The following is a 23171-nucleotide window of genomic DNA, read 5'->3' on the forward strand; positions in this document are numbered from 1 at the left end:
TTACTAGCTGGGCGGGCCAGCGCTCAGTTAGGTCAAGCACGCTGGAGTGTCTTGATCTCGAGAAATTGCAAAGAGAAATAGTCATTAGTGTGATTACTGGAGCCCAGGGGGCCGTTGAGTGAAGTAATTGATGACAGGGATTGAAAAACACGGTGTAAGCGGAGCAGTAGGGTAGACGCTGCTCTGTTTTGGATGAGCAGAGGAGAAACAGGGGCCTCCTTACACGATTATCACCATTAGCTCTTTTTGAAAAACATCCTCTGTTTATTCAATTCCCTTATGCACGGCTGTAGGATACTCACAGTATACGTTAAAAATACAATTACATTTGTGAATAAATAAATTCTTGCTATGAACGCGTGCCACATTAAAGGCACTCGCATATGCCACTTGAAAAAATGAACACGCCAAATAGATCACGCTCACAGTGAAAATTTAATTAAAACCACCAATCCAACGAATCAGCCCTCAAAGGCGAATCGGTATTCAATTAAAGCAAGAGAGGCCCGCCAACGGCTTCGGCCTTAGGACCTCTCATTCTTTTCATACCAAACTGGAGAGATGCCTATATTATTCGTATAAGGAATCCCATTTAATTGAATTGAAAACTGAAATCTCCGACCTGGATCGAATATCAATATTTAAGGAAAAACTAACTTTGAAAATGTAGGCGAATACGGGATGTGTGGCTTTTATTAAAAAAAAAAAATCGCCTGTACTACATAATCAAAATTCTTAATTTCAAGAGAGTTAGCAAAACCTAAAGTGTTTTGTGTTCTCTGCACGTATACTTGTCCGCGGGAAAAGTCGCCAACAGTATTACCATAGAGGGCTATACGCCGCTGTAGTAAGTTTCTGGTGCGAGGATTCAGCAAGTTCATCTCACGTGTCCAGTCTCATTCAATACCGAAGGACGGCAGTTTCGACGTTAAAGGGGCCGTGCAGACAAAATACTAGTCTGTTTTATTCGAAAGATCTAGTGTTTTATAGTGCCCTCAGCGCTTGTCCGGCAGCAAACGATGCTTTATTCACTGAGAAATTAAACATTTGAAGCCAAAATTTCAATTCTCCCGCTAAATCGCAAGTTTTCGTGACGTCGGCAATGACGTAGCCAGAGCAGGGCCTTGAAATTGAAAGTAGCCTGCTGACCGGAGCTGCTACCATCTCACAGACTGCCGTTTAGTTATAGTGTTTATCGCCCACTTCCATAGATGGCGCTGCAATAAGGCTGGAGTGCCACTGATTGCACTTTGCTTTTGGCCGGACTTCTACAACTGCTGTATCTTTATTAGGGTTCATACTAATCGTTTCCTAAAACGTAAGCCATGACTCGACAAACCTGGTCATGTAAGTCACCGTGCCTATTATGTCAGTAGGTCACTGCTGTGTCAGACAAGTCCAACGCGTCCGACGGCTGCCAGTGTCAGCCTGCGAAGAGCCGCACTAACTGCTTTAGTGTTTACGTGTTGTTCGTGTAACTTTAATTGTTCACACCAAATTCTTACTGCTATAGAAAGAATGCCCCCCAAATTTAAGCGCAAATAGCTCGTTCGGCAAGCTTATAAGCCCTGCCTAATTTGCTTTTGCTTTTGCCGACCTCATCCAATCGCACAGCTGAGCATATGACATCATAGGCTCTGTTGCGGGAAATGAGCTAGCGGGTCGCATGGCGATTAATTCCCCCTTTTCCTAACTATATAACTTATTTATTTGAGCGAAATTTACGTTTAAAGTGGGGTCAGTATGATTCTAACGAGGCAATCATTCGAAGGAACCAAACTTGTGTTTTGTCTGCATAGCCCCTTTAAAGAGACCCTGCAACACTTTTTTCAACTTTTTTCTAAACCTTCTACGCTTACAGAGCGTACTCAACAAACACATCCTGTACTTAGAATAGGGGTCACAAACTACCTCAACCAAAAATTGCTGGTCTATGCCCATCGGATAACTTTGAAACTTGCTCAAAAGATTTTTCTCTCTTTCCCGGTCTTGGTGTTCTTCGAGAGCTGTAATTACGTCATTACAGCGGGGCAGCGGCTATTGACCGACATCCTTACAGTTTCAGCAATAAGCGCCTTCAGTAGCCACTTGAAAAAAATCACCACAAAGGAAAAGCAGAAACGGAGGGCGTACGTATCTGCTGCGACAAGCGAATCACGCAGCGCCGCGCCGTGCTGGCGAGGACTACAGCTTTCGCAGTGCTTCCAGACGTGAAGGAAAGAGTGAACGCGTTTATAGGAAGTGTTGCAGTGTCCCTTTAAGAAAATGGTTTTATGGAGGTAACACTCGTGGTTTGGAGACCTGGCACCCAAAGGTGTCTCGGAGCGATACCATGCAGTTTTTGGTGTTGTGCATGGGTTAGCACCACTGTAAGGATATGCTTTTATTGAAGGTTGGTGATATCCGCGCATTTATATGTATTTTTATACAATGTCAGTGAGAGAACTGCGTATTTTTTTATAAGGCGCATTGTTTAACTTTGATCCAATATTGTGCATGGCTGTAAGTGACTGGCGATGTTTCAAAATACAATAAAAGTTAAAGCGCCACAATAAACGTGCTTTACGCGTTTCTTGTGGCGCTTTATTTTGACACTTACTATATGCAAATTGCCACCGGGTCTGGTGTGTAACACCCTAATAGCATCGGCAGTACTTGCAGCCGTTCCCCAAGCATTGTCGGACACTTTTTGCCTTAGCACAAACAACGGGACAGGAAAACTTAGTTTGCAGAAACAAAGACTGGAGGAGGTTAAAAGAAAAAAAAAACGGCGCTGCTACTATATACGTCCAGCTTAAAAGCAGCTTACCGGCAACGTGACCCGTGATGTCAGTTGAATCAAGGATTCTTGTCGAGCCTATACAAATCCTCAGGTCATCTAGCTTCGCACATAGCCCTAAATTACTGCAGCTCCCTCGAATATTCGCCTCCTAACCGAATACTCGAAAACGCTGAATATCCAATTATCGAATCGAGTTCGAGACGAATATTATAAAATTCGATTCAGATTCAGAATTTGGCATTTCAGCGCACTTTTATTTTATGATAGGAAAATACACAAAAAACAAAAGCATCATAACAAAGAAGATAAGTTTTAAACGAGGGTTATATAGGGCGACGCTATCAGAACCATAACTATTTTTCCCCAACGACGGGCAGTGTGAGACACTCAGATGGAAGGCTTATAAACACACGGCATAAATTATACACTCTGAGCTCCCATCCACCGAAAGCACGGTGCTGGACATTATTGGATTTCGCCCCGACTGGAGGTCGGCCGCTGGAGCCAGAGACTGAGCTGAACCCTGGACGCTAATCGTGTTCAGGTGCATGCCGCCTCAACACATGCCCTATCACCGCGCGGGCGTGTTGTAATAAGCCTGAGAAGCGACGACAGACGCTTGATTGGTTAAAACGACATGCTGTGTGCTCGACAAAATTATGCGACCTATTGGGGGAAACCGAACTGTTTCCACAAAATAAGAAGTAAAGGATCGCTGTCTGCTGGGTGTTAGCTCAAAGGCCGCGATTATCCGCGTGCGAACACCGTCAGAACAAAAATTTATTCAGTTACGCATTTAGCACACGCTGTGAGCTGCTTTGGGAGCACAATCAGTGCAGGTAAACGGCTGGGAAGTGCTTCAGCCCTCTTAGGGACCATATTTCTTCACAGCCCCGCGTACATCTAGTTGCCCCGCCAAGATGAGCTGCCGCGCGTGCATCGACGGACCGACCTGTGCGCGGCTTTGTCGCAGGCCTCCAGCGTGTCGACAGGCGGCAGCGGCCGGGCGTCGCCCAGTGCTCCGTGGTTCTTGCCGTTGCGCCGGTCGGCTTCCTGGTCGTCCTTCTCGCGCTCGTCGCCGCACTGCTCGCCAGCTTTCTCGCGCAAAACCGAGGCCGCTCGAGGCTGGAAGCGACGCACCACCACGGTGCCCGGCTCTGCGTGAACAACGTCGGCGGGAGCGTACGATTAGGAAAACATTGCGATCGCTTGAGGGCTTATTGGAAATAATCAAAGGGGCGCTAAGCAGACGAAGACGAAGTAGAAACATACGCCACATACAGGCGCCTGTATGGGTTGCATGTATCTACTTCGTCTTCGTCTGCTTAGCGCCCCTTTTATTATTTCCAACAAGCATGAACCAACTAGCTCAACAAGAAGTTTTGTAAAAGCTTGATGACTGTGTAATATATATATATATATATACATATATATATATATATATATATATATATATATATATATATATATATATATATATATATATATATATATATATATATATATATATATATATATAAAGCACAATTGGAAAAGAGAGGCTCATTGAATGAACGCACAAAGCAAATCGAGGAGTCAAGGACGCCAAGGAAGAAGGCACAGGAGCGGTATTTCGTCTATTGCTCTCTAACTCACTCACTCACGCACGCACGCACGCACGCACACACACACACACACACACACACACACACACACACACACACACACACACACACACACACACACACACACACACTGTGGAAATAATATGTTCGCACGGATAAGTTTTTAGAACCTATAGCGTCTAGCCCAAGAATGGAAGGCTAAGAGAACAGTGTGATGGTGGATGCGTGCTCTCCTAAACAAGAGCAGTTGTGAACGTCCTGCGACTATCCGACTAAGCAGCGGTTGGTGCCACTGTGCTTGTTCACAAATAAAGATATTAGCGCTTCTAATTTCTCAGCCTAGCGTAAAACCCACACTTGGTAGCTTAACTTGAAGAATCACGGTACTGTGTGCAAGAGTTGAGTGGCCTGGGGGACCGTCGTTCGTGTTCCCCGACATTTCACTGGTACGTAACAGCGTCGTCTCGTACCCGAGCCCAAGCAAAAATAGCGCAAGGGAAATGATTTCTCTGGCACGATGGTAGGTCGTATACGACGCTGAACTAAGCCTGCACATATACGGAGCAGCCGGACGAGGGCTATCAGCCGAGTTCCGGCCGCTGATGAAGGCCGCCCGTTCGATTTCACCATGCGACGGGCTGAAGGCTGCGTCGGAAATTCCCCCGAAATCACCGCGGGCAGACAACTTTGCCGATTCTTGGCAAAGCTGTTCTCCCTTTTTGCTTATGCAATAAAGCGACGGAACACGCACGCGCTCTTAGACGTTTCCTTTATGCGCCGCCGAGACGCGGCGGCGACGTGCAGGGCGCCCGCCCTATAGGCACAGCTTTGCCCCCGACCTTCTGGGAGTGGCGATGTAGTCGGCAAGGGACAATGAGGACAGAGTTGTATGGGAGCGGCTCTCTGCACGCTCTGGAATAAAACAGCGGGATATAAAAAAGGGACACCGGTCCTCCATCTTTAAACTTCGTCGAAGCGCTAAAACTCTATCACAACCATCGCCTCTATTTAACCGCGTAGAATTGAATTTAACATATTATTCTCAACCACATAATCACTATTTATAAAAGGTACGCCAAATAAAGAGTCACACACTCAACTAAGTTTTGCGTTAAACGTTCATTTAACCCCATCGCCTACGCTCCGGAGGTGGCGGTGGAAGTCTGTACACGTTAACATGGTGCCAATATTCCGTTGTGGGTACGGATTTACCTAGAATGAGAAGGGCGGCGGGCGCTGATCAAAGGGACCAGCTGGTGGCGAGATAAGTGGTCTAGGACCATTCCGCAGCGCTTGGATTCCCGACACTGTGCGCAATGAGTAAGAGTGACGCAGGAGGTGGCGGGTTCCGTTTCCGGTCGAGGATTTATAACAGAGCTACAAAGCACGAAAAAGGCCCGTGTGTACAATATTTTGCCGTACGTCAAAGAACCATAGTCGTCCACATTACTACAACGAAGGTGTTTACCTCTAGCCTCTGTATGCATCCCCCAAATGCGTTCCCAGGGAGGTGTCTAATACCTGTTTCGAACTGGAAGGAGTTTTGCCGGTCTACACGACCATGCTCAAAAGCAGTTGGTTTCCGCCTTCGCCCGCCATGTTTTGGTGTCGCCACTGCTGTCATATTTCGTTCTTGGCAAAAATTTCATTTTAGAGTTCAAATGAAAAAAAAAAGAACAATTGTTAATGACCAAATTGATAACAATTAATCTACAAGCGCGCACAAAAATATGCACAAGGCAGCCAGTTTTTTCCCTTTTTCGCACCGCGGTGTTGAGAGTAACAAGTCACCTTGTAATCGTAGAGCGAGTGACAGAGAACAAAAGAAAAGTGAAAAGTTATGAAGACCATGCACTTCAAACACCTACTTTTACTCGTAAATATTTGTTTTTGTTATTACGGCATGCAGAAACTGCGCCCGTGGGTACGACCGTTCGCGTTTCAAAGGCCTTTGAGATTCTCAAAGGTCAGCTGTCGCGCTCCTTCAATTCAAATGCAATTTTACCCAAATGTCTTTGAAAACCGTCGTGTAGCAGTTCAAAGGTGTCATTTGAGTCAAATGACATTCGACTCGGAGGCTTTCGAAATGCTCGTGTAGCACGGGTATAAGCCGGCAACTGTCCATGTACACAAAATCGGGCAGGGAGAGAACGCAACGCGGCGGGAGCCGAGGCGTGTGTGTGTGTGTGGGGGGGGGGTGAAGAGAGTGTTGCGCCGAACACGACGCAGCCGCTCCCACCGCCAATCCCGTGGACACTAACAGCCGGCACGACGACGCAGTTTCGTGGCCTCCTTTGAACTGCTCCCGCATTATTCGCGTTTTGTTTGTGAGTGTATGCAACCAAATGAAAGCGAAACCGCTTCGCTGGGTAATCCTCCACCACATGAATGGTTCGGCCCATCATTTTTTTGTGGCCCTCAATCACGGATAGCTTCGTAATCCAAGTGTATAGCTTCCTTTTTTTGTTGTAAGGATGCGATTGACCGAGAGCGCTGCCTTGGTGCTTCTTCATCAGGATATCGGGGCTGTGTAAAAAAATTGCCACGATTCGCTTCAAAGAACGGCATCAACGTAAAGATTTAACACCACTTCGCCGAAGGCGAACTCCATAGTCAATTGCGCAGGTTTCACAGCACGCCTGGCGTTACATGCAACTTCTACTAACACGGAAATCACACAGCGTTCGTTTTTTTTATTTATGACAAGATCAACCGTTTCTCTTCCATTCCATACGCAATAGGCGGCGTAACCACTTCGAAATTTGAAATGTTTGGGATTTCCGCGTCGTTTCTTGCTTCGTTACAAACTTCCTCCAAAAGAGCAGGTGTGCGTCCGAGTTCGATCTTTTTACGAAGATTACCGGGTTCTGCCAGGAACTCTTTGGCCCGTCTTCCCCGCATTATTCCAGCTCGCTTCCGCCCTTTCCGCTTGGCGTCATGTGTATTTCCTCACGCACCTGCCGTATGTCGCATAGTGTGCCTAGCATGAGACCATTTCTTTTCCTAGCTACTCGCCGTAATGATTTTGTGTGAGGGGCCAGAGGGACAGGCAAAACAAGCATGCCTCCCTGTAAGTTCCTCAGGAGAAGACCTCCACAAGCAAGGCCGCATGCAGCTGTAAGAAGCAGGGCATAAAATCTCGCTATGCGTTCAGTCTATACACTAAGCTGTAAAACTGTGTCGTCTGTCTGCTACATTTTTTTCGGTTGTTACGCATACAAAAAGAGTTTTACATATATCACCGAGTTATCGAAATTACAACACGAACAGGAGCTTAGCCTTAGAAAGTACTTTTGACACTTACTTTCCACTTCAGTAGTAGTTGATGAAAGAGCAAAGATCAAAACGAGAGACGCGCCAAAAAAACTTCCAAATCATTCTAAGAGCCTTGAAAGGCATAATGCAGACTCTCTCTTCGTTCACTACTTCTTCTTTCGGTACTTTATCGAGACTTAATCATGCCATGCAAAAACAGTAATGGAAGACAGTAATGAAACTGACACGAATATGCAAGACAAGGAATATGCTCTAATAATGTGATACCGCACGACACGTTCAAGTAGGGCACCCTGAGACTTTCCAGTAGCATGCACATCGGTTGCCCGCGCTTACACAGCGACCCTGCTTCCTGGCCGGACTGCTCTGAACGTATGCCGTGGTCAAGTCTAATGAACAACACTACAAAAAAGTTAGTTGCTGAAGAAACGTGGGCACGATGACAGCGTACTGTGGTTTAGGCTACTAATCGGTCCAAGTTTCAGCCTACTGTGAGGCTGAAACTTTCCCGCTTTAGTGCAACTTGCAAAAAAGTTTCGCCTTTTCGGACCTTCACGGGGACGTCCACTAAAAGGTTCGCGGCCATTCCCTACTATCCTTCTTTTCATTTTTTTTTGTCTTTCCCCTAAAAAAGAAGCCACGGCAAGGCCCCCTTCTCGCGAAGATCAGATCATCGCAATCAACTTGGAGATTACCCGGCGCCAATCGGGAGTGCACACGAGAAGGCTTAGGGTAAGGAAGGCCCCCACGTCCCGCGAGTCAACAGCCTCCGGGCGCGACCTGAAGAAATTAAGTGTTTTCGGGCGCAAAGAGACTAATTGCAGCATGCAAATTAGACGACCAAACTTTCCGCCATCACCGCCGCCTTAGGTGCTTTTTCCCAAGGTGCGATCAAAGATGGGGCGACAAGAGCACAGCAGCTGGAAATGGAGCAAAAAAATAATGCAGCAGAAAATAAGGCGGAAAGAAAAACGGTGATGCTCGGGCGCGTGTCTCGGACGGTGGCGGCGTTTAATGAAGGCGGATGGGGCTTGGGATTAGATGACTTCGTTTGCCCGGCGCCGGGGAGCCGGCACCTCCTCCGGGGGTATTCCTAATCTGCGGGGCCTCCGATTGCGCCCTTTGAGGGAATTCGATTCCACCGGCCTTGTACGTCTCGAGTGGCCCTCCTAGACGCTCGGCTATTAGGGAGGGGTCCCGCGCTCTGCCCCAGGCAATAAGGAGATCAGTAACAAAGGAGAAACGAACAAAACTGGGCCGCATTTTCAAAGTCTTGCTCAAAGCCAACGTGACGGTTGCACCAACGCGAGCCAAGCCGATTTGTTTGTCAAGGAACTTGAGACGCGATTCCAAACTGGGGATGATCTGACGGGATAGGCCGTGGAGTGAAGGGCTTGAGTCGGCAATATCGCTCGCCACGTTGTGCAAAGTACATTTGTCCACACAGAGCGCAAAACTGGGTTACGGGGTGCACGAATTCGGGAAAAAAAAAAGGCTTTGTTTTTGGTAATGAAACGGCGCCTGCTTTCAGAGGAGACGCGGAGAAAGCACGCGAACATGTGACAGTTCAGGCCGGTAAAGTGAAAAAAAAAAGGCACATAGCTGCACGCAATCGCTTTGAAAGCCAGCGGTGACAGATTGCAACCCTGCATGTAAAGCATTGGGGTGGGTTGTTCGTTGCTGACACGTGTACAACGAACGCCGAACGTGACATTTTCCACAGGCTTCAACTGTATAAAGTTTTCGTCCTTACTTTTCATTCGTTAGGTTTTGCTGCCACAGTGCCATGGTCGCACAAAATTTTAACGCCATCCACCTCTTTTCCCCCATATTCCCGAAGCTGTGGATTACCCTAGGCAGCGAGCAATTTTGAGCACTGTAACGCAAGCAAAATAAGCGCGGAATGACACATACTCAGCTTGGTTTCCCCACAGCTCATTTCCCGCATCTTTTATTTAGCGAAAGCGGCCCACCGTTACCCCTTGTTAGGACACTACTTGGCCATGAAAAGGCGGCCAAGTGAGGCTGAGTAGCCATATTGCCATAAGAGGAGGAGGCTTGCACAACTTAAAGGAGATAAAGGAATAAAACGAGAAATAGGGAGAATGGCCAATGCGCGCACCGAATAAAAAAAAAAAAAAAAGGAGCTTGCTGGGTGGCGTCATACAAGAGGCGGGTGGCGGCGCGAGGCCATGGTGCGAGGCTTCTGTGTGCTCTTAACAGCTCAATCGGTAAGCGTTTTGGGCCCACACTCCGGCGTTGGCCGGAATGTGAAGTGCCGATTTTTAGAGCAGAAGCTTCATTATACGTATACAAACCCAGAAGACGGCTCATAGCGTCCATCTGGCCTACAAGTCAAGCCAAGGCCGAGCCGGCCCCTCGATCTGCGGTGTTGCACAGTGAAAGCGTCTAATCGCTCGTTCGTTCCAAGCGGAGGGTACTGAAAGCGGAATAGAGGGAAAGAGTGAGGGCGCGCGCCACCATAAAATGATGCAACGAGGCGCTGGCTGCATCCACGTTCACTGCGGGTGCGCGCCTACAGCGCCAGCTGAAAACCCCAACTAGCGCTCGGCAAACTTGGCTTAACCGCATTCAGTCATGGCATTTTTTTTTACCGTTCGCGGTTACACATTACCCGTCTTGGTAAACGGAAGTATAAGCACCATACTCCCCTCTTCCAGTGTGTCTGCTATCTTTGCATGTCCGTAACACGAGAGATGCATTCAACCTTAATTTATCCTCTCAATTTATAATACCGTGTGTTGAGAGCAATTGCCTAAATTTTTGTGCGCAAAAAATTTGGAACAAAGCTTTTTATCTCACATGCAAAGTCCCATTGTATAGCAGTGATGAAGTTTGTGTTTTGGGTTCTTCATTAATTTTCTTATGTTCATTGCCTAAACGGACCTCCTGAATCTTGTTTATTTCTATGTAACCACGCTGTGTTCTGAATTTCTTTTTTTTTTTGCATTGTTGCCTGACTTTAATTATATGGAGTTGTTGCGGCGCAGGACGTGTAGTGTACGTTATAGATATAGCTGGATAGACGCAATAGCATGCCGGATGTGCGTTATGGGTTGACAGCATAGAGAGAAGCGTACCATACGCCTAAATTCTGCCGTGGCGATAGTTGCAAACGTCATCACATGGTGACAACAGGGCGGTTGGTGCGTTCTCTAGATAAACTAATTTGCGCAGTGGAGTGCATGGAATAGCCCTCGCGGGCGAACCGGTCAGCGAATATAATGCCCCTGATGCCGCCACGCCCCGGCTGCCATGGCAACCAAATAACATGCCCATTCCGCAGTGTCTTAGTATGCGGCTCTGACGGCTCCTTCGCTGCGTGAGTGCTTGCGACGCAGAGCGGGAGTGAATGAACACAACACAACGCTCTAGGGGTCAGTCGCTGATGAACTGCAGCGCAGCTCTCACTGCCCACAGTTTGCTTATTGCGGTCAACGCGTTGTTGTTGAGCCTCTGGCTCACAGAAACGCGCGTTGACGGGACCCCTGTGTACATGCGGCGGCAGCGTCAGAGGTAAGTGACCCACCAGCATGAACGAGAGTATACCCGCAACAGCAACAAGGAATGTGCTGAAGGGTGAAGCAAGTGAAGGCCGGCAGAGGCACTGCTGACTTTGCCAATTCCTGGCACTGTCGTCACTATTGACCACGCAGAGGAACTGCAGCGGCAACTCCGACTCAAAGGGACATTGACAGTTTAGCGGCAGCCCCTCCTGAACGGAAGTATTGGAGCTTGAGGCGAGGGAACGGTAAAGCGGGCAGCTAAAATGACAGAGGCAAGCCCTTCTGTGAGCGTGCAGCAGCGTTGCCGAGAGGCACGTGGTTTCAAAAGGCGCCCCGATGGTCAAGGTGCATTTAGGGGTGCCCGGCAAACTCGATGTGGTTAGGCCTTCAGGGCCGCCTTCATTTCCTTGAGGTTGGCCTTTGAGGGGGCACCGAGTGGAGGCAATTAAGCTGTAACGTAGTATGCCAACAGACAGCGCCTCATAGAGTAGTAGCAGCGAAGGAACTTGGCAACGTAAGAAGTGCCTGCAAGCATATGTAAAGAGTAAGACTGTAGTTTTTATTTCAGGCGCCGGATGTGTCCACGGCATTGAACTGTCGAGGGTAACGCCAGAAAAGTCGGCGGCTGCGCGCATACGGGATGCTAACCTGCTACATTCAGTGCACGGTGTAAGATACACTTTCAAATGTCGATACAGCAGCCCAAAAATCTGTCAAATAAAGTTGGTGGCGCCCCGCGTACACCTTTGATTGAAAGGACATCGGGTGGCAGAGCTCCTACTAAGCTTCGCAGCGTCCTAGGCTTTAAGTGCCTTGACCAACGACTGTTCAAAGCAAGGTGGTTCGCAGGCACCAGCGGCATGCGTATAAAACAACGTTGTTTGTGCGAGCTCACCGGGTGAGCTCACAAAACGCGATATTAACGCGTAATTTATTGCATTGTTAAAACAGCTGCGAGAGTTCGGGTGCCCTAAGTTCATTTAGACGCGCGCGCAGCTTTCTGAACATTGGACACCGGCAGTGACTTTGACAACATCGCTTCGTCTCCGCTGCTTCGTGCATGAACTTACACCAGTTGTGCAAGGTAATTTACGGCGGAGAAACGTCAGCGTACTCGCCGCTAGTTTAATCCATTTCATAAACTGGGCTACTGTCATTGTATGTCGGGTCGTTGTTCCTGCAGCGGACGCTTTCTTTTTTGCAGCTGCTTGTACTGAGTAGCAGGAGGGCTGTAGCCAACAGTAAAATCGACGGTACTGCATCGTTTGCGAGCGAGCACCGCTTCGACATTAAGTAGTACGTACTCTCCCTCCAAGCTCCGAAACGTACCCTTTCGCGCACCCGCACTCTCAGAGATAAGCTTACTGCAAGTAGAATCTTTTTTTTTTTTCTGCTGGGGATGGCTGCAGAGCACGCATTCATTCGTTTAGGATCGCAGGGGACGTCAAATAATGTCACGTTTTCTTGCCGGTGGTTGCAGTACGTACTCAATAAGACATTTCACCCCATTTTTTCGTTGCGCAAGCATAAAATCTCACTTGTGTGAGTATTCAATGGCTACTGCGGCACACATTTCCTTCGTTTTAGTGCATTATACTTTCTTTTGATTGTTACCGACTCAAAACGCAAGCCCAGGACAGGTTGAAACAGTGGTGTGAGCGCAAAGGCCTTCGCACGATTTTCTTCAAATTATCGTCTGCACCGCCGGACGGCGGAACCGGCCAAGCAGTGGCAAGCCAGAGTTACTGGCGGCAAGCAGACATTGGGGCTCTTCGATTTACAGTCTCGGGCTCACCTCGGACTCCCCGAGAAGCAGCCCGGCATTCGATTTTCCCATGTATCCCTATGGCTTCGGGGAATCCTCGGACTACCCGCGGGCTATCCGCGGTGAGTCCGAGACGGTAAATCGAAGAGCCCCATTGAGCAGATGACCGGTTACGGAAGCTGCCGAGAAGGCCCGACAAAGAGACGAAAAGATACGAACGCCTCCGAGTGGCTGGCGCTTGGGCAGCTTCGTTTCTCTGCCACTAGAGGGCGCTGCAGTCAACGGTCTCAGCGTCGTCAGTTTGGCGACTTTATTAAAACGACGAGTACACGTTTGTTTTGCAAGCTGTGTCCCCACCTAATAGTATATCTTACACCGTGATTCAGTGCATAGCGAGATAGATCGCGCTTTGTGAATGCCATCCTGGCACGCTTTTGACGTGACAGAACCAAGCCACAGTTCTCCAAGTTCTGTGCCAATGTTTGAATTGCCAGCTCTAGCTTTTCTATAACATCTCATAGAACATCTCATCGGTTTCTTCCTGACAACCAGATGCGGATGTCGTCAGCTTGCGGTGAGACGTTGATACCAGCTCCACAGGCCAACAGGGAACGTGTTAAAAGGAGTTAACATGTTAAACTTGTTAAAAGGGAACATGTTACAACGCCAAGCACACTACTTTCTGGACCACCCTTGTGTTATCAAGTGAAGGGTAGTCTCTCCACTTGTGGTCGTCATTGTGAGTCGACGGCATAGAGAAGAGCTTACGGTACGCCTGGATTCTGCTATTGCGGCAGAATCCAGGATGTCGTTTTTCCTGTCCTTCTGGTCTCCTTTTAATGCGAAGATATGCCCATATGGCGTGGCCCCCGGGCGTGGCCACCACGCTACCGTTCCGTTTGAAGACACCCTCAAACCCCGCATTCATTTCCCCCTCCCCCGCACGCGCACACACGGGGCTATTTGCGAAGTCCGCTGTAGACTAAAGCTTCAAAGAAAATACAGTAAAATTTTCTTATCCGCGACGCACCGCCCGCTGCCAACCACAACGAACGGCGCAAGTCGCATTGGCGACGTAAATGGCCCAAGAGCGTGCAGGTCCGGGATAGTTGGTGATTCACTGGAATTTTGTGACAAGCGCATAAAAAAGCGGGGAAACAGAGAGGGAACGAAAACAACGTCGTTTCAGAGCGATAGACGCTTCGGAGAAATTACGTGGACGCATGTCGAGTGCTGCAGAGAAGCCCTTGACAGAGACGAAACCCTTATAAAGCTTCGTGCACGTGCTTGGCATCGACAATTTTTGCACTTCCTAGTGTCTACAGCCAAATTATTAATGGCACTGCGTTGCCACTCTCCATGCCCATTTCTCTCCATTCATTTGTACAACGCCTGTAAAGCAGCTTTTCTGCACAAATGGCACCTTTGGTTGAGGAGGCGAAGAACCGAATTACGGAAACGCAGGAAGTAGGCCAACCCTTTGATTTACCACCTCCTAAAAGAAAGAAAAGATCGGAACCTATACATCATCGTCGGATGACAGCCAGATGTGTGATTCATCACTTGCATTGCCGTATTACCATAATGCTCCCCATTAGCACACGAGCAGCGACTTCAACCGCATATATAAGAGAGGCCGTATCACGCGGCTGCGTTTGTACGATGGGCGGTGCGCGTAGGCCACGCATAATGCGCTGCGCATCTCAAAAGCGTGAGCAGCAGGTGCGCCGAACAGAACGGAAACGTTTCGCCAAACAGAGGCGTCGCAGTTGGGCTACCTACTGCGGCGAAACAAGGTCCACCCACCAAGTCTCCGGCAACGCGAAAGGCTGAGGAAGCGGTTGCAGCGAGGCAACGCTCAACCTCGACAAACAGACGAGCAGACAAGCGGCGAACTCAGCGGTGCAACCAGAAAGGCAGCGGGCAACAAGAGGGATAAGTAGCGGAAAAGCGGAAAAACTCAGCGACATTTCGCCGCAACACTAAATTCAGCGATACGCTCGGCGACAAGTGATGCTCGGCAATTACATACGCTAAGAAGGGCTTTGGGGCCTGAATAATTTTTTTCAGTAACATAGCGTCGTTTACGGCATTCTGCCCCAACAACATAAAGCAAGGTGAGGAACGTCAGCAAGTGATTGCGAGGACATCAGAGCGATACGTGACCAAGGGACACGCACTTCGCTCAACATTCTTTACTGGTCCCAAGGGACACGTCCAACGCTATTTAGAACAGCATACCGCTCAACAACTGGCTATGGGATTCACTATTTTTACCACAATTCTCTGGGAATCTCTCCTGATACATTGCATTGGCAACACGGGTAACCAGATCGGACGGACCACTCCATTAGGTTACAGCGCACACAGTACGCAACGCTGTACATAAAAAGCCGCGGACGGCGTGTAGTTCGTTCGCTACCGAACAAAGCACCAATGCCAGACATGGAAATGGTCCTACATTCGATTTTACTTTCCCCTTTGTAAGTGTGCACCTTACATCGAAGCACTGAAATCTACTTAGCAAAACCGGTTCAGATTTCCTTTTGCGATGGAAATCTAAAACACCCGTATGTCTACTTCATCACAATACGCTCGAATTACCACTCTGATAGCTATTTTGGTCAAATATACATTGTCATTCCCCCACTCTGCTGGGCAGTGCAGTGGCGCTTGATGCGGGTACCTGTTGCGAACCATACCGCACGGGAGATTTCACGAGTGCGGCAGCTGCACATACCGTGCTCTGCCGTCAATACGCTTCCGTGTGTGCCGGGCTGTACTGAGTGGTGGACGGGGGGACTGGTATTTCCTGCAGTTGCGTGGCCTAGAGCCACTATAAAAAATATTGCTCAGAAATGACTGTCGTCAATAGGTGCGATGCCTCCAGCAATGTGTTAACGACTGTCGGTCCCTCACCCTTATTAGTCGCATCGCCATCTGAACTTAGACTGACAGGCTGGCTCCGAAATGCAATTCTTCAATGATAATTTGACAAACTGCGCGCACCTTTACAACGAATTTGCGAGAAGGGTGCATTATAACGCGGGCTGCCTGCTTCGACTGAACGCCAATTTCATTAACCACAAATAGCCTTGACATCTGTACAGTCTTGTGGTGCGTGCAGGGGCGCGCCCTCCCTCGTGTTATTGCGGCAGCTAAATCAAGATTGCCGAGCGCTGCAGTGATAGGTGATGTTCTGTGCATGACCGCACTAAGAATAACGCAAGGATTTTGTTGTGCCAGAGTCGCCACACCACGGGGAATTATAAAACCGAGGCGAAGTCGCAGCAGGCAGCCCTTTCTTTGGTCCCATAATTCTGCCCCCTTCCCACACCCGCTCCTCTCTCAGTCCTCGCCGCGGTGTGCATAAAGCCTGCATGTTTAAAATACCGTTGTGGTCATTTGGGCATTTGAGCACCCACACATAAGCATCCATGCTCACCGTTATACATAAGGAAGTCAAAATGCTGGCGTAGAATGTGGAATGAAAAGTGGGGAAAATGATGCATTCAAGAGCAAGATAACGTCAAGATGGCGCCTACACCACAGCTTCTCGGCTGTGTGATTGGCATACTAATTCTTGACCATGCTAGTGTTGTTCTTTCTTTATGAAGGAAAACAATAAATACATACAAAGCAGGTGGATTGAATTTTTAGATACTCGAAAGAAGCTTGTCAAATTGGGCTGCAGGAGAGGTTGAGACCGAAAGCGACTTTCACGATGCTGAATACGTCTCCTCACGAATGCTGTTCAAACTCGCAAATGAATTATTTGATTATTGACGAATGATGACGCGGGCTCCATGATCCTTCCTTCCAGTATTAAAGGGGTCATGCAGACAAAATACAAGTTTGTTTTATTCGAAAGATTTGGCGTTTTATAGTGCTCCGCAGCGCTTTCCGGCAGCAAACGATGCTTTATTCACTGGGAAGTTAATGAAGGGAAGTTAAAAATTTGATTCTTCCTCCAAACCGTGTTTCATGGCGCCTCTCATGACGTAACAAGGACAGGTCTTCAAGCGAATGTTAGTGCGCTGTTTCCTCTGCAGCGTACTGCGGAACGCCTTTTTTACTATTAAGTCCTCCTAGATGGCGCCACCATACGGCGCAGGGCCACTGTCTGCCTTTTCTTTCTTTATAACCGCATTTGCACCTGACTTGTTTTTGTTACGGTAGGTAGCAATCGTTTCGTGAAACATGGGGTTTGCTCGACAAACAGGGTCGCGTAAGAAAATATCGCTTACGCCAATCGGCCTGTGTTGTGTGAGACAACCTCAAAGCGCCAGACTGGTGTGCAGCTAAAACAAGCATAGCGCGCGCAGTACCAACAACAGTACGCACTGGTACTTCTATGCTTACGTGTACTTTCGTAACTTGCATTGTTTACTCCACCATTATTACAGCTATGAAATGATTATGCATTACATTACGGCGTTCTGCAAGATTATAAGCCCAGCCTAACATGTGTTTGCTTTTGCCAGCCAGATGTGCATACTACGTCATAGGTTCTAGAGCGGGAAATGAGCTAGCGAGTCGCATGGCCATTCCCCTTTTTCCCCTTATTATATTGCTTATTTGAGCAAAAGTTACGCTTAACGTGGTGTCAGTATTATTATAATGAGGCAATCTTTCGAGTGAACCAAACTTGTGGATTGCATTGCCCCTTTAAGGTTCGAGTTATTTGGGGGGTTGTAATAACTTTTCCTACATGATAGTCACAGGCATACGAACTTACCCGATACGATACTTGCGACGCATAGAAGAAAATCAACTGCCTCCCTCTCGAAACTACAACATCGAACTACAAAATCAAGTCGAACACCAAACGAACCGACCCAGAAGCGAGCGGGCCCACATCACACGCCCTTACCATACACACATAAGGTATTTCTTACCGGGGCAGTTTGCTGCACTGCGATTGTGCTCTCTAGTGCTTCAGTGATACGGGCATACCATGGCTTTACCTAGCGTTCAACCTTCGACGTCGTTAGGCGAATGGGTGCATTTTCTGTCTAATCTTGCATGTCCATGCACGCATCTCCAAATCAAAACTGCTTCTAACGTGCCGGAACGGCGCGATCGGATAGACGTCGACTTCATAACGTGAGGGGCACAAGTTCGATACCGCCCACTGGAAGCGTTGTAATTTTAACACGGAGGTGTTTTATTCCAGGATGTACGAAGATTTCACTTACGTCATATCCGTCACGGAAGTGACGCCAGTACAACGAAGCACGCGGCCTGTAAAGGGTGCACCCCTGCACATAGGGTCTTCTTGAGGGGAAGCAACCTTTAGTACTAAAGAGTACGTTATACTCACGGTTGTTCGTTTTCGGATTTTATATTTTAACACGAAAGTATTTTATGCCGGGATACCCCAAGATTTCGCCGACGTCATATCCGTCACGCAAATGACGCCAGTACACCTTTGCCGAAGCGGCCCGCCAGCAGGACGTCGCTCGCCAAGCACACCCACAAGACAGCCACCGACCCGCAAATCATGCTCAGCTGCAGATTTCGCTGCACATTTCACTTTCGTGTTCTACCGATTCCTATGACTGAGGAACCAACCACTCAGTTTTTCTTCACTTCACCCTCGATTATCTTCATCGTCGTGGATAGTTGGCTTTCCTGCAGTGCGTTTTGGGTAAACTACAGATGACAACAGTGAGAGGCTGAAAGCTTCACTTTAATAACAGTGCAGCTACACGCCGGGTCGTGTCGCTGTTTTCTAGAAGAGTGGGTGACATCAGTTTGGCACGTAGCATTTCATTTTCGCGTCTACTCGAAAGTACGTACAGCCCATTGCGCAAAGCCGCCGACGTAGGATACGGCCGTCATTGTATCGCTTCCACCCTCGCATTCTTTTTATAGTGAAGCTATCTCGCACAAGGTTCTGACCGATATTGCGCGCGTCTATCGGGTCGCGGCGACAAATAATCGCACGCGCTGTTTCCAGTGCTAGTGTAAAATACTCTGTAGCCCTCGGGCTAATATAAGTATCTTGTAAAAAATGAACTAAAATTGGCCGCTAGAAGCGCTGTATCATCACGCCAAGTTTCATTTACTTGTCATGATTAGTTAATCCATAGTAAAGTTGCGAACATTACAGAGTTTTTGTCTGTCAATACATGGCTGTGGGGAATATGGTTACAGAAAATGGCTGTAACTCTTGTTTATCGAAACTATACCGAAACAAACTATATGGGAATTAATTTAGAATTATTTCTAGGGAAGCTATGTGTATGTGTCTTCATTTTTTTGTCCGTCTCACGTTGAGACAGTTTTTTTTAACTGCATAATGTCAAGGTTTCAACTGCATAATGTCAGCTGCATAATTGACAGGTGCCTGTTCTTAAGATAGTAACGGAAGTTAGGCGCGTAAACCCGGATAGCGTATTGCGCAAGGTCGTCAACGTAATAGGGCGTTCGTTACTGTCGGGAACGGTAACTAAAACTTTCGCCCACGCCGTCAGCGACGCTAGCACCCTCTATTCGGAGCCCCAACGGCCTCTAGTTAGTCTTGTTCGCCCTGTCGGATGTTTGGGGCGAGGAATCAGGTGCGTGGAAAAAGAGTTTGTCCCCGGGTTAGAAAGAGAGCGCGCTTCCCACCATCCCAGCGTCGTCATTCTCTGGGTTCTCCAGACAGAGTCTGTTTCGCCTAATGCCTTGCCATTGCTTTTTTTTTTAAGGGGGGGTGGGGGGGAAGGGTGGAGGAGGCTTATTCTCTGGTTTCGGCCTCCCGTTATTAAGGGGCCACGCCGATAGCTCGATGTTTACACGAAGGGCTCGCCTTTCACGCTATTCAAAAGGGTCTTAGCCTCGGGTACTCTGGGGTACTCTGTTGAAGGTAATTACCCCTACACTGTTAGGGGCGATGTTAGCAACAAAGCGATCGTTTATCGTGTTTTTATATGTTCATTCAGCGGCTGAATTCAGCTTGTGCTACCAAGGCCTGATGATCTTCAAGAGGTGCACCCACTGCTCGTTAGAGCTCACTGACGACACAGTTGATGAGGAAAACACGTATCGAGTTTCTAGTCATGTTGTAATCACGAAGCCGCACAATGCGCCCTATTTGGTGTCACTGCCGTTGCAACAGCTGTGCCGGAAAGAATTTTAATGTTGTTTCGTGTTTTCAGTGGTAAAGGCATTACTTGGACGGCCGTCAATGCATTTCGTGCCTCTCTGCGACCGCGTCTCGGCCAGCGAGCCCTTTTTAAACCACATTTAGCCATTTTTTACTGCGGTTTATTTTATTGAAGCTACGCCTGCGCTAACATTAACGCAAAGGAGAACCAATTTTCTTATTCCACTGGCGTGAAAAGGATTCGTTCGGTTGACGGTTCACAATTTTTTTCACTCCTTTTTATTTTAGCGTTTTCCACCGGTAAACTCTCTTCCTTTATGCACGGCGCTGGCCTTCACTTCTGAAGGGTTTCAAATAGACTGCATAACTGGCGAGCATTACCTGTCATAATCCGTGTAGATATTTTTAATTTTCGAGGCTGAGTTTTGTTTAAAATTGCGTGCGAGGTCGCTGCTGGCAAATTGCCCCCAATGACCCGTACGGACGCGAAGGTCGTGCTGCGGGATTGAGCCTGAAGGGATGTCCGCGATTGCTGCATGTGGTTTAGCGTTCGCCCCTGAACAACCTTTAGTCCTTTGGCGAATATAGTATCCCCATGGCCAGTTATCTCTGGTACACGATTGGCTGCGGACTGGCCTCGAGTTTATCTATACGGAGATAAGATTCCATTTGAGGTGCTCTTTTTTTTATTATAATGATATTTTGCAAGAACAGATAAAACGCGCTCGGACCTGTTTCGGATGTCTTTGTTAGGTACTTGCCCCTCTTGTGGTTAGAGCACTCCTTATCGTGAACAAAATAAACTAATCGTAGGGCGTCAGTTCTGCGGTGGATAGGAAGGCTGTGCCAAACAGGAAGTGCTGTGAGCTAAGTATGAGAATTAGCCCGCCCAGCTTAAACAAACAAACAAACAAAAAAAAAAACACTTCCGTACCCTCCGTCTCTCCGCCCTTTCTTTTGTACCTCACTTCAAAGGCGCGAAGCGAGGAAATGGGGAAAAGGTGCGGCGTAAGAGAGAAGAGGCCGCTAAAGCGCAAGAGAACGCACCGTTATTACGAGACCAGTCGTAAGGTGCGTTACAGAATCGCTGCACCTGCACCTGCGGTCCTGCAGCGCAGAGGGGCGGACGCCCGCTGCTCGGCGGCACAAGCAAGGCGCGCACTGCAGGCGCCTCGGAGAGAGGTGCCTGCGGTGCCGGGCCCGCCGATGTTTCACGCTCCAGGCGCGTTTCCCAGACGGCGCCGTCAGCCAGCCGCTGCGCTATGGGGTTGTAAAAGTCGTTGCCGGGTAATCAGCCGAGAACTTTGATGCTGCTGCGTTCCCGACTTGCTCTCGAGACGGCCCATAACAGGTGTGGCTGATGAATGCAGGGAAGGGGCTGAGTTTACTGGGCATGATCCTGCGGTTTCCACGATAAAAGGGAGATTTCGGAACTAGCAAAGGGAACTAAAAAAAGAAAAAAAAACTGATTGCACATTCCTGCCTTTGGTCTGGAGTAAAACTGCTCGCCCGTTATTTTTAGTGTTTCGCACACCAGCCTGCTGAAAACGAAGGTCACCCGTGCACTTCCAGAATCTACCTCCAACAGCACGGCAATATTAGTAAATATGAGCCTGAACATGCAACTTTAATGTTACTGAGACAACGAGACTATTTTTACGTTGTAAATACAGTGAAAGCTCGTTAATTCGGATGTCAAGGGCGGAGTAAAAAAAGTACGATTTATCCGAATGTCAAATTATCTAATGAACAACAAAAACAGCACATTCGCAATTCCTTTCGCGTACCTTTATAAACTTTGCGAAGAAGTCAGTGATGCTAGTTTGTCTTTTGGCTAACAAGTTTTTGGGACGTGCGACAATTCGTTTGACAATGACAACAAGGGGTGTCATTGCAGAATTATTCCAGAACACCGAGAGCATCCGCAGCTTCTTTTGCGGTACGACCTGCCGGGAATACGACGTCGCACGAGTCCTCTTCGCCACACCGAGCACATCGTTGATAATCTCATCTTGGCTTAACTGGCCGGCGACAACAACGCAATCATCAATGGCAACGTAGTCAGCCAGCGAAACTCCGGAGGGAAGCAGATCAACGAATGTCCCATCGTTGTCCTACTCTTCTGGCGCTGTAAACTCCAGGCTTTCACATGTTTCGGGCCGAACAAATCCGCTATGCTAGAAACAGTGTGCCACAAGTTCTCCAGGCTTATTCGCCCACACGCATGCCAGCATATTTATCACACTCAAAAGTGTGACATTGTCTGAATTTGTCCGAATTAAACGGTGCACACGTAATAAAAAATTGGTAATAAAAATTAGGAAGCTTAGTTGGCGAATTAGTTAATTCGACACTCACACTAAACTTTTTACACCCTTTTTGACCAAAAAGGTGTAGCATCAGTGGAAAAAGGGTGTTGGGAGGCCATTATACCCTTTTTCTTCAATCCCAACACCCTTATTCGTAGCTCTACACCCTTTTTGTGTGGAAAAAGGGTGTTGGCCAGCTTTAAAACCCTTTGTTTTTGGTAGGGTGTTGATAGGGTGTGGAAAAGGTGTTCAGCTGTTGATTAAGGCCATACGTGCATGTATAATTGCACTACGTAGTACAATACGTCCCCTAATACCTTCCTTTCCACCTCGTAAGAAATGTTCAAAAGCAAAAAAAAAAAAAGTTCGTCTGCAAATTTGTACGGTGCGCACCATGGCCCAAATTTAACTTCGGCACAGGAAGCGTCAATTTGAAATTTTAAAATTATAAACACTCACACAAAACTTTTTCACGCTATTATTGCCTCAAAAAGGTGTAGTATAAGAGGAGAAAGGGAGTTGGAAACTCATTACGCCCTTTTTCTTAGGTTCCGAAAGTTTACTTTGTAGCTTTACATTCTTTTTGTGTGGCGAAATGGGTGTTGACCGACTGCAACACCCTTTGTTTTCTGTAGGGCGTTGAAAGGGTGTGAAATAGATGTTCAGTTGAAACAAAAACAACAACAAACAAACAAAAAAAAAAAAACAGCGGAGCTGGGGGTCGACCTAGCTTCTTACGGTTTTGCTAAGATTTCCTAGGACTTGCTAATTTTTGTTAGGTTTTGTGATGTTCTTGCTAGGCTAGGCTAAGTGCT

General features: G+C 47.8%; 1 protein-coding gene across 7 annotated transcripts in view; it reads right to left on the reverse strand.

Moving 5' to 3' along the window:
- LOC144155795 (dual specificity calcium/calmodulin-dependent 3',5'-cyclic nucleotide phosphodiesterase 1A-like) overlaps nt 1-23171 on the reverse strand; it is a 670747-nt gene that overhangs the window by 58365 nt on the left and 589211 nt on the right. For all 7 annotated transcript variants that reach the window (XM_077687457.1, XM_077687456.1, XM_077687455.1 and 4 more), the window contains one exon: nt 3735-3939. In XM_077687457.1, the coding sequence (XP_077543583.1) occupies nt 3735-3939 (205 nt within the window). The remainder of the gene's footprint in view (nt 1-3734; nt 3940-23171) is intronic.

Source organism: Haemaphysalis longicornis, unplaced genomic scaffold (assembly GCF_048455015.1).
Source record: "Haemaphysalis longicornis isolate Haplotype H1 unplaced genomic scaffold, Haemaphysalis longicornis Haplotype H1 scaffold_1, whole genome shotgun sequence".
In the NCBI taxonomy this organism is placed as follows: domain Eukaryota; kingdom Metazoa; phylum Arthropoda; class Arachnida; order Ixodida; family Ixodidae; genus Haemaphysalis; species Haemaphysalis longicornis.